This window comes from Nicotiana tabacum, chromosome 1 (genome assembly GCF_000715075.1).
Source record: "Nicotiana tabacum cultivar K326 chromosome 1, ASM71507v2, whole genome shotgun sequence".
Taxonomy (NCBI): domain Eukaryota; kingdom Viridiplantae; phylum Streptophyta; class Magnoliopsida; order Solanales; family Solanaceae; genus Nicotiana; species Nicotiana tabacum.
This window is the reverse complement of record NC_134080.1, coordinates 38856263-38868854: the sequence shown is the minus strand read 5'-3', so window position 1 is coordinate 38868854 and position 12592 is coordinate 38856263. Positions and strand designations below refer to the sequence as shown.

The 12592-nt window shown below is 37.7% G+C and overlaps 1 protein-coding gene across 1 annotated transcript; it reads right to left on the bottom strand.

Moving 5' to 3' along the window:
* Nucleotides 1-560: 560 nt before the first annotated feature.
* LOC107796138 (uncharacterized) lies at nt 561-2729 on the bottom strand. Its single transcript, XM_016618872.2, has 4 exons — nt 2668-2729; nt 1941-2491; nt 1186-1796; nt 561-1004 (listed from the first exon to the last, which is right to left on the bottom strand). Exons 1-4 carry the CDS (start codon nt 2727-2729, stop codon nt 561-563), a joined length of 1668 nt encoding a protein of 555 aa, XP_016474358.2.
* Nucleotides 2730-12592: the final 9863 nt, after the last annotated feature.

The following is a 12592-nucleotide window of genomic DNA, read 5'->3' as shown; positions in this document are numbered from 1 at the left end:
GTACACAACTTTCTGAACAATTTATTTATGTTTTTATTATAGCAGACCTTTTGTTTTGTTAATTTCTATCCAGTGTAGTAGTTCACTTGAAAATAACTTGATGATTTTATCTCCAGTTGTTTAATATTTACAGCACTTGTTCTTTATTATCTTAAACGTAGTTATTATGTTGTTAGAATATAATTTATCTACAAAAAAACTTCAAATTATCTACAATCTGGAAACACTGAATGTTGAGATTGTATATAATTTTATAGTTGAATATGTATATAATTTGTAGGGAATACCTCCAGTTGTATTTAATTTCTGTATATAACTGTCAGTTCAAGTTAAATTAATTTTTTAACTTGTAGTTATATTGTAGATAATAAATATTAACTGCTATGAGCAGAATGTCAAATATGGAGGTAGATGCTTGACACAATACAGAAAAACATGTTAACAAACACAGAAACAAATTGAAATTAAGATCTTTAAAAACTTAAACGACTACACACAAAATTCTGTTAACTTGAACACACTAACAATTATTTTAAAATACTATTCTAACTACATGATATTTATTTCTTTTTGGGCGCATTCTTGCAAGATCTTTTATTATGCCCTTCACCTCCACAGTTGCCACATGACACCTTGTACTTCTTTGACTTTAGTTCATCATATGTTTTGTATCTTTCCTTTTGACGTCTTCCTGGCTGCCTTTTCTCTCCCATAGGTGGATTTACTACTTCATCACATATATGTTGTGGCACATTCCATTTGCTTTCATCAGCAAGGAGATTTACTATTATTTCATACGTACGCAGTAGGCTCTCCTTTGTGTAATACGGAGAGCAATAGTTTTCATAAGTTTCATTCCTATGCCTTAAAGCTGTCAAAGCATGCGCACATAGAAGTTCATCAAGTTGGAACTGGCCACATCTACATTTCTTGCTTTCAAGACACACAATGTACCGCTTCACACCATCTATCACAGTATGGATATGATCTATTGAAGCGCTCACCTACAATTACATAACAAATAGAAAGAAAAATATGTACAATCATAAAAATATATTATCTACAATTTATCAACAACTTATCTACAAATTATCTACAATCTACAAATTAACTACAATTTATCTACAATACTGAAACACTATATATTAAAATATTATTTTTCTGCACCAAATAAACAGATCTTACCCTAAGTTTCTGAGATAATGTTCTGTTGTTCTCCAATTCTTTGTTGAATTTGAACCCAAGGAATGTGAAAGTATCATTTGCCTTCAATAACTTCTCATTCGTCCAACGTTCAAGAAGTGTCCTCATATACTCTAATAGGTCAAATATTGACAGCTCTCTTGCATTTTTTGTTATAGCATTCAACGACTCTGCAATGTTTGATGTCATAGTCCAAGTTCTATTCACCGTTGCATGTACTCTTGACCACCTATTATAGCCAATATCATAGAGATATGATTTAACACGCGGGTCTATCTCTTCAATCTTCGACATCCTTTCATTAAACTCATCCAGAGTATATGATCGTGCTGTAGCAAAGTACAATTCATTTAATTGTAGATGACCCTTCTTGAACTTTGCCCTTATATTTGTCCAAATATGCCACATGCAAGAGTAGTGTGGCACGCCCGGATAGACAATTGATGTTGCCTTCAGGATACTCTCATTCCTATCTGAAACAACACACATTGAAGTTCTTTCACCATATGCTTGCTTGAATTTCTCAAAAAACCACTTCCACGATGCGTCGTTTTCCGAATCAACCACAGCATATGCCAAAGGCAATATTGTACCTACATTATTAGTCAAAAAATAATTAACTGGCAGCTTTAAAAATGCATATAAAAACACAAATACATAAAAACAACAATATATCTACAAAGTATCTACAATTTATAAACTGCCTACAAAATAACTAAAAATAACTACAATTTTACCTGTTGCATTCATTGTGCTTGCTGTCAGCATAATCCCCCTGTAGGTTGACTTTAAGAATGTCCCATCAACCACTACTACTGGTCTACAATATTCCCAACCACTTATTAATGTACAAAGAGCAACAAACGCATATAAGAAGCATTCATCTGTTGTCTTCTTCAATTTAACAACTGAACCAGGATACGTCTTCTCAAGAATATAAAAATATTTTGGTAATTTGCTATAGGAGTCAGCCGGATGACCTCTCAAAAAGTGTAAAGCCTTTTCCTTTGCTCTCCATGCTTGCATGTAGCTTAGGTTCACTCCGTGTTGGGACAACATGTCAGTTTGTATGTCCTTTGGTGTGTAAACTGTCTTAGGATCACAATACTTTGGAATGATCATGCTACCAACTACAACTGCAGTACGTTTGTGCTGTATGAATGTATTGTCCATTAAGGTGCATGTATGTTGTCGGTTGAAACTCCTGACCTTGAACATTGCAGAATCATTAATTGATGTTGCCTTGAAGTGCCAATTACAGTTTTCTCCAACGCATATAAGCCAGTAGCTACAAAAAATACATTTATAATATAGGTTATCAATGTAGATGTAACAAAAGGATTGTTTTAACATAAAGTAATACACTATACAATATAACTACTTTTCATCTACAATGTTTGAAAAACATTTATCACAAGGAAAATATTGTTTATAATGATCTTTTCACCATTAATATATTCAAACCTTCTGTGGCTAGATCTTTTAACCCTGAATTGGTACTTGTGCATGACAGAATAGTGCTTCATTGTAGTTGCAATTGTTTGCTTGTCTTGATACACTTGTCCTTCTTCGATAACACTTTATGTACCTTCAGTTATTATTTCACTTTGATATTCCTCTATGACGGGAGAGGCTGGCATATCAAGTAACTTTATTGTCCCGGACGAACTTGCATGAAAATAAAGATAAACAGTCATTACAATTTTTTAGAATCTTTGTAGATAAATTGTAGATGAGAGAAAATTTTGTAGTCAACATTTTTTTCCACATAGATTGTAGTTTAATTGTAGTATAAATGTAGTAATTATGTAGATACCCTTATAAATAATACTGCTTTATACATATTTAAATTGATTTGTAGTATATTTGTAGAATTTTTGTAGAAAATTTGTAGATGAAGAGAAAAATTTTGTAGTCAACATTTTAGAAACATAGATTGTAGTTTAATTGTAGTATAAATGTAGTAATTTTCTAGATAATCATGAAAACAATATTGCTTTATACATCCTAAAACTGATGTGTAGTTTATTTGTAGATAAATGTAGGTATTTTATACATATTACCGTAAAATCAGACTTACATAGAATTTGAAACCTAAAAAATCTGCACTTGTGTTCTCATTGGCAATAGTCAATTCCATATTGAAATCTCGTACGCTTATACATAACGGATACGATCATAAGTTTTTATTCTCCTTTTTTGTCTCCATATACACACGAACCCCCATATCGTTCCTAATCTCCATTGGAGGACAATTCTCATTCACAATGTATTTTATTTCTACAATTATTTCCGAAATATCAATCATTACTGTAACTTGCATCCTCATCGAGCACAATGCCATCAACTTGAAAATCTCTAAATCTGCCATAGCTATCCCAATTCCCATTTAATTGTAGCATGATTGGGATTTTGGACATGATTGCGTGTCGTTGTTGAGGTATTGTTCAATATTTTGTTGTTTTTTTTGATTTATTGGATTAAGAAAAAAAGACGAAGAACAGAGTATCGGCAGAATTGAATTCTACAATTTGACTTGAATTTGTTGAATATTTTGTCGCTTTTTTGATCAGTGGATTGAGAAAAAAAGTCGACGAACTGAGCTTTTGCATAACTGATTTCTACAATTTGATTCGAATTTGTTGACGATTTTGTCTTTTTTTGATTTGTGGTTTAAGAAAAAATATCGAAGAATAGAGTTTTTGAAGAAAAGAGTCTATGTAATTTGATTTTAAATTGAAGATAAAGGATTTCCGTTTCAAATTTGATCTGAAGGTCTAAATCAATTAGAATATTCTATTCCTGATTTGTAGCGCGCCTAATTAGGAAGATTCAGCTACTAATAATTAGTATTTAATAAATGGCATAATAATTGTAGAAAAAGTGTGAACATGGCAGGTAAATTAGAAACTATGCACATATTTGGTAATAAAATTTCATATATGGTATATGAAGGAAAAAATCTCATGAAGAATTAAGAGAAAATGGCATGGTATAACAACCTGTGAAGAGAATTGGTATACAAAAATCCTATTTTTGGATATTGGCACCCTACAACCCAACATTAATTTTTCATATTTAATTTGTATTTAGCAATATTTTTATGCAAAATCAAAAGAAACGTATAGCACTCTCCCATCTCTCCCTCTTTAATGCTCTTGTTCTCTTTCTTCCCCTATTGTCACTCCACATTTTCCAATTCTCCCAAATCTCTCTCTTCTTCTCTGATAATTAGTTTGTTGGGTTTCCTCTTAATCTTTTTTTGGGTAATTTTCTACATCTAGAATCTTTTGTAGAATTTCCCATAGCATATCAGCATTCTTTTCAACTTAAAAGATGGGTAAAAATTTAACCTTTAAGAAATTAAAATCTAAAGCTACAGTGGTCAAATATTCATCTTTTCATATAGATGATGATTCTGATTTCGAAGTTTCGATGTTAAGGGGATCGAATTTACCACATGCAATAGATGTTCGACATGACAATTAGGTTTCTTTTCCTTCAATAGTATCGAAAAATCTTTCTAGTTTTTCTAAATTATTTTTTTAGTTTCTTTATATCTGTATTTAAATATATATAGTAATAATTATATTATTTGTATATCATAATGTATAACATAATAATAATGTGTATATCAAAAAGTATACCAAAATTTTATTTTCTTTCTTTGTATAATATATGTCAGATTGAAAACTCAAGTTTTTAGATGACTTCATATGTTTATCCTCCATTGCATCCCATGTATGTCTTCATATAAATCAGTGATATCTCATGTATATCATGTTTATAAGCATATCCATGAAAATTTGTCATATACACTGTCACACCTCCTTTTTCCGCACCCGAGAGGGCGCAAGGGAGTTTTTCCAATTAAAGGACAATCGGAACGGGATTAGTTTATTTATTTTAGAGTCGCCACTTGGGAGATTTAGGGTGTCCCAAGTCACCAATTTTAATCCCGAATCGAGGAAAATAATGACTCTATATTACAGTCTGCGTACCAGAAATCCGGATAAGGAATTCTGTTAACCCGGGAGAAGGTGTTAGGCATTCCCGAGTTCCGTGGTTCTAGCACGGTCGCTCAACTGTTATATTCGGCTTATTTATCTGATTTTTAATACAATTATGAACCTATGTGCCAATTTTATCTTTTATCCGCTTTTATCGTTCACCGTTATTTTATAGGACTTGCAACGTCGTGAAAACATATCTCGAACCACGCTACATCAATGCACCCGTGGTTATTGATATATCTCGACTCGGCTGGGATTTGGATTTGGGTCACATAAATGTGCACCCGAGTTTAAGAAGGTAAGGTTTTATTAAAGCGTATCCTAAAGAGACTAACGTGTTGTTATTTAGGGAGGGTTGTGAGATTTGCTAAGCAACCCATCCCGGAAACTAAATGCTCCAACAATATACATTTAACAAGGGCCCCGCATTTGCACGTTGTGTTTATTTTTATCGAGGCTCATCTCGTTCTTATTTTAAAAGGTTATCCTATAGCAACTACGTTTCTTATCGCGTTTGTCCTTATCAATTGAAAACAGTATATAGTCCTAATTAATTAAATGCTTGCAAGCTATTTGTAATGACATTCAGAAAAGCTAAAAAAAAAATTTCAGAAATGGGGCTGTATATGCAATCAGCCGAACAAACAATTCTGGGCCCAAATCCAGCCCATGCGCGATGGACCAGACCTGGGCCTTCGCCTGTTCTACGCGGGCCTACTTAGTTTGCTTCGATTTGGGCTCGACCTTCATGAGGTCGAGGCCCTGAACTGATTCTTTATTTTGTGAAATGAGTTTATCAGTTTATGGGACAATATGGCAGAAGGAGAAAGAACTTTAACTAAAATGGATAGCTTTCCTATTTGGCCTACATTAGAGAATATACTATACCATCAGACTAAGTTTGAAATACAACTTATTACACTGGGCGTATTCTCACTTAGCAGTATACATACAAAGCTAGCATTCGTTAACCTACATTGATATACTTAGTATGTAGGCTGTTTCTATTGTCCAAACAAAAATGACAATCATTATACAATACATGATGTCTAATGTAACAATTTATGCATAAAAGTCACTCTTCAGGTCTTTTCTTTTGTATTCATGCTCAACTTTCCAATTACATTTGACAGAGTATTAGTCATGTACCTGGTATAGAGAACGAAAAGAAGAAAAGAATGATCAGTTGGGCAGTATGCCACAAACACAGCAGCAGCAGATGCACAGCAACAGCACAGCAACAAACCAAACCAAATGTTTTCCACAAACCTCAGACGACCAACAATATTTCCCAGAACAAAGAGGACCAACAAATAGTCGAGTACCAAACCAATGAACCCAGAAAAGAAGGATGAAACAAACAGCAACAACAGAGTATTCAATGCAGCAACACTACCAATTGAATAACCAGAAACAGCTCAACCAATGCAAACCAAGAACTTGGCCAAGACAGCTTGACCAATATGCACTCTTATACAACTTTTCAGGCAGTGTTTGGTTGCAGTGTTTATTGGAAGCTAACTTGTGTTTTTTCAGTTTTCTTTGAACTCACTAGACCTCTCTTTGGACTAAAAATTTTACAGCCCTTTTTTTCTCTCTGAAAGCTAAAAGTCCAGCCTCAGACCCATAAACTTCAGCCCCTGTTTTAGTTGTCCAATGGCCTATTTATAGGCCAAATGCACCATTACAGCTGAGCTGCCCTGCCTGCCAATTGGCAGAATGCCCATACCCTTTAAGCCCATCCTAAGCATGCTTGGTGTCAGCTACCTTTATTCCCCACGCCTGGTTTTTGTTTAATCCAGAATTATGGGCTCATTTGTTTATTCATTTTGAGCCCCCATACCCTTGTGTCTTGTTCCCCATTGGTATTAGTTTAATCCTAAGTTAGTACCCTACTTGTCAGCTCACTTAAACTAATTACTTCTGTTCTTTTTAGCACCCCAGATTACCCCTGTCAACCTTGATTATTACTGCCCCTGCCTATTGCAGCATTAGGGCATTTTTTGCACTGATGAAAGCTCGAGCTCAGGACTGCCTAGACTGAACCCTTTTAGTCATTTTTATAATGCCAACAGACCATTTCAAACATTACTAGGTCATCCAGCCAGTGTCCGAGTTTAATTAGTTATGTGACAATCCTAACTCCTTCGATTCATTAGTTATAGAAAACTAATCGACGACATTTATCGAGTCGACTATACTAATTATAGCAGGTAATAATCGATCGCTCACATAAACAATACGTTTAGGGACCTAAAGGGCATCAGACAATTCTATGTTCAATAACTGGGGACCTATATAAGTTTATTCATTTGACGACCAATCTAATCGAACAGGTTCATCACAGAGTACATTCAGAATACAAATAGAAGACAAACGACCAAATAAAAGGTCTTTAACAGAGATGAAAGAAATCTTGATGAAAAATAACAAAATAACAAACAAACACAAAGAGATATGCTGACAACTTATTTGGAAATAAAACAAAAGAACGGAAAACTTACCAAAACGTTTAAACCAAACAGACCCAAATCAAACTCGACTTCGAACTTTTGAGGCCGAACAAACTTTAGTCAGGGTGTTCTCACATGAGAACACCTTGACTAAGGTCTATTAGACCTCAAACCTATGTCAAAACTGGCCGGGTTCCCCAGGTGCATGTGTTTCCAGTTCTGGATTTCCAGATCTGGATTTTTAGGAGTTGTGGGTAGATTCGGACCAAACCAAGTTTGGTTTGGTCACTAGGAAGGTCAGGGGGTGTCTGGTATGAAGATGGGGTGGTTTGGTGTAGATCGAGTTTTGTCTCGAATCTTCAAATCCAGATTCGAGACGATAGGAGATGATTCGAGGTTCGTGGTTAGTGGATTCGTGTTCAGGGGAGTGAGGGGGTCTTAGGGTGTTCAGGGGGTGGTCACCGGCGTTCGTGCCGCCGGCTTTAATGGCGAAGGAGACTAGGGCGGCTGCTAGGGTTTGGGGGTTTCAGGGTTCAGGGAAGGAGACGAGTGAGGGGTGGGGTTCGGATAGGGGGCGTGGGGTGTAAGGGAAGGTTTATATATGGTGAGGTTGATCGGATCTGAGCCGTTAGATCAGATGATCTCAACGGCTTAGATCTGATGTTGAGAAATGGGACGGGGTCGTTTGGTAATTAAACGAGGTCGTTTGGTTTAAGTGGGGGATTGGATCGGATTGGTTATTGGGTCGGGTTTGAACACGGGTTGCTGAAAATGATCCTGGACCGTTGGATTGGATTGATTGGAACGGCTGAGATGGATTGGCCTGAAACGGTGTCGTTTCAGGAGGTGTCTGGGCAACCGGATTTGGACTGGGCCTGCGTGCTGGTTGGGCCAGTTATTTTGTTTAATTTTTGGCCCAAACCGATTTCCTTCTCTTTTGTTTTTCTAATTTCATTTTTTTCTTTTAAAACAAAAATAAAAATAATAAATAACAAAATAACGAAATTAAAACTAAACAACAATGCAACATTTTAACACAATTATCACAAAAATTATTTAAGTAAGTTAACTAAAAGCCTAGAACGAGCGATGCACACATATATATATATATATATTTTGAATTTTCTTTTACTGACCGAATTATGGTTTAATCATCCTAACATGCATATTTTGTATTTTTGTTTGTTAATGATTAAATGCAAAAATGGACAGACTCACAAACGATTAACAAAACATGTCACGGAAAGACCGAAAAATTGTACAGCGAAGCCCTTTGCCGCTATTTTTATTTTCTTTTGGAGCAATTGTCCGTGAAGCAAAAATCACGTGCTTACAGCTGCCCCTCTTTGCACGAAGACACGAAGGGTTTTCGCGCAAAGATAAAGCGAGCGATTTTTGCCCGTCCGAATACTCCGTGGGAAGCATTTTTTGAAAAAGATTTGACCGAACCTTTGCTTCAGGGGTTTCCTACATATCCTGGGCTGAACAGGAATCAGGTCAATGTAGTTCGGGAAATTTTGGTAGCTGGGACTACCGTGCGACTGTATTACTTGCTGCTGTTGTGCGCTGTTGCATGCTGCTGTAGGATGCTACTGCTCAACCGATCTCCCTGTTACATTGCTCTAAAAGGAAAAACAAGAAGTTAAGCTAGAGTATGAGATCTCATCCATCTTCGACTTGTTCTTGTTGCCTTGCTTTCTTGTCGGCTAACGTTTTCCTCTGACGCCTTTATTTTGTGAACTTGGAGATGATGCTGGTCCTTCACCTTTTCTGACTGTCAGTTCTCATCACTTTGCTTGATTTGCTGGGGATACGGCTTTCTTCTTTAAATCTTCCAATGGTTTCTTCAGTGGTATGGCTTTTCATCAGAATTGTTATACTAGGCATGCTACAACGTTCCCAAACTGTTCCTTTTTCCTTTTGAATGGCGCGCTTGCCTCTGCAGTTGTCTGCTTCTTGGTGCTGGGGATTTCATTGTTTCCCGTTTGGGGATCTCTGTTGTACCCTTCCGTCTTCAGGTGGGGCGACTGATTCCAAAATCTAGAGCTGAATGTATTCCCGCATTATACTGGTGGGCGACCTAGAACTTAAGAGTATTCCCGCGTTATACTGGTGGGCGACCTAGAACTTAAAAGTATTCCCGCATTATACTGGTGGGCGACCTAGAACTTAAAAGTATTCCCGCATTATACTGGTGGGCGACCTAGAACTTAAAAGTATTCCCGCATTATACTGGTGGGCGACCTAGAACTTAAAGGTATTCCCGCATTATACTGGTGGGCGACCTAGAACTTAAATGTATTCCCGCATTATACTGGTGGGCGACCTAGAACTTAAATGTATTCCCGCATTATACTGGTGGGCGACCTAGAACTTAAATGTATTCCCACATTATACTGGTGGGCGACCTAGAACTTAAAAGTATTCCCGCATTATACTGGTGGGCGACCTAGAACTTAAAAGTATTCCCGCATTATACTGGTGGGCGACCTAGAACTTAAATGTATTCCCGCATTATACTGGTGGGCGACCTAGAACTTAAAAGTATTCCCGCATTATACTGGTGGGCGACCTAGAACTTAAATGTATTCCCGCATTATACTGGTGGGCGACCTAGAACTTAAAAGTATTCCCGCATTATACTGGTGGGCGACCTAGAACTTAAAAGTATTCCCGCATTATACTGGTGGGCGACCTAGAACTTAAATGTATTCCCGCATTATACTGGTGGGCGACCTAGAACTTAAAAGTATTCCCGCATTATACTGGTGGGCGACCTAGAACTTAAAAGTATTCCCGCATTATACTGGTGGGCGACCTAGAACTTAAAAGTATTCCCGCATTATACTGGTGGGCGACCTAGAACTTAAATGTATTCCCGCATTATACTGGTGGGCGACCTAGAACTTAAAAGTATTCCCGCATTATACTGGTGGGCGACCTAGAACTTAAATGTATTCCCGCATTATACTGGTGGGCGACCTAGAACTTAAAAGTATTCCCGCATTATACTGGTGGGCGACCTAGAACTTAAAAGTATTCCCGCATTATACTGGTGGGCGACCTAGAACTTAAAAGTATTCCCGCATTATACTGGTGGGCGACCTAGAACTTAAATGTATTCCCGCATTATACTGGTGGGCGACCTAGAACTTAAATGTATTCCCGCATTATACTGGTGGGCGACCTAGAACTTAAATGTATTCCCGCATTATACTGGTGGGCGACCTAGAACTTAAAAGTATTCCCGCATTATACTGGTGGGCGACCTAGAACTTAAAAGTATTCCCGCATTATACTGGTGGGCGACCTAGAACTTAAAAGTATTCCCGCATTATACTGGTGGGCGACCTAGAACTTAAATGTATTCCCGCATTATACTGGTGGGCGACCTAGAACTTAAAAGTATTCCCGCATTATACTGGTGGGCGACCTAGAACTTAAAAGTATTCCCGCATTATACTGGTGGGCGACCTAGAACTTAAAAGTATTCCCGCATTATACTGGTGGGCGACCTAGAACTTAAATGTATTCCCGCATTATACTGGTGGGCGACCTAGAACTTAAAAGTATTCCCGCATTATACTGGTGGGCGACCTAGAACTTAAATGTATTAAAATTGCTTCCTCGTTCTTCCGAGAAAATTTTCGACAACCGGCAGAAAATTTTCTGCCCCGGTCTTGGTGACTCCCTTGGCGTTGCTGTTCTCGTCAATCCTTTGCTTTCCTGCAGCAGACAGAAGGATTTAATTAGTTTTTATCGTGGTGGTAGAGGGTGCCTTTCTGGCGGATGGTCTTCCTTTCTTCCCCTTTTCTTGCTCTTTGTCCCCATAATTGGTTGGCGGGCAAAGTTGCCTGTTGGGGGTCTCTCGCCTGCTGGGGATCGGTTTTCAATTTATCCCCTTTTCTTCTTTCTCTTTAAACACATGATGTGGGGGTCTGCTTCTAACTCCCGAAACCACTCCCTTTTGGAGCTTACTTCTTCCAAAATTTCCGGGCACAATCCCTGCATTGCCTGGGACCGGCCTTTACGACTGTTTGTATCATCCGGCATTTGGATGAATTCTCCTTTGGTTTCTGGTAGTAAGCTTTGAAAAATCCTTTCAAGACACATTTTAGGAAAAGAAATAAAGATATGGAAAAAAGAAAAACTTTCTGAACCAATATTTTTGTGGGAGGAGACAATCCAAAGAACTTATCTGGAGGACACAATTGGTCCCCGTGATCATGACGTGCACCATAGATTCCCGACCCAGTCTATTTGTATCAATCAATTTGTCCGACGGTCTGACTTGCTGGGGATGATAAATGGATGTTCATCTTGTTGCAAATGTGGTAGCTTCGCTGATCTGTCTCGTCGCCTCATAGTGCCCTTCGAGGGGTTTTCACTAATGAGACTCTCTCTTTTCTCTCATCTCCCGGCGCCTTATGGTGCCTGTGAAGGTTTTCACCAATAAGACTCTCTCATTTTATATCCCTCATCTTACATCGCCTCTCGGTGCCTGCGAAGGTTTTCACCGATGAGACTCTCTCATTTTATTTCTTTCGAGGAATCGGGGTGTTGTAGATACGACCCTCTTTTCTGGAGATTCCTTTGACTATCAATTCGTTCCCAATCTTACGATCCTCTTCTTTGCTGGGGCTTGGTGTATTATTCTCGGCCTTATTTTCCGGATTTGGCATCTCTCGAACATTGATCGGGAGGTCTTTTGGATGTTGACGTTGGTTTTGGTGTGGGATTGAAGAAAGGCTACAAAAATGAAAACAATTTGAAGGGTGATGTGCTACAACTTTTGGAATCTAACCTTTGTTGGAACTTAAAACATAACCTCTGCCCCAGTTTTCTTGCTTGGGGAATTTTATTTTTTATGCTTATGTTGAGTTACGTGCGTTACGCACATTGTGCTATATTGTGCACACTATG

Bases quoted from the DNA above. Each gene is read 5' to 3' on its own strand.
- LOC107796138 (XM_016618872.2), bottom strand. From the start codon at position 2,729: ATGAAGCACTATTCTGTCATGCACAAGTACCAATTCAGGGTTAAAAGA. The intron at 1,797-1,940 runs GTAAAATTGTAG...CTAATAATGTAG, and splicing joins AAGCACAATGAATGCAACAG to GTACAATATTGCCTTTGGCA. The intron at 1,005-1,185 runs GTAAGATCTGTT...ATGTAATTGTAG, and splicing joins CATTATCTCAGAAACTTAGG to GTGAGCGCTTCAATAGATCA.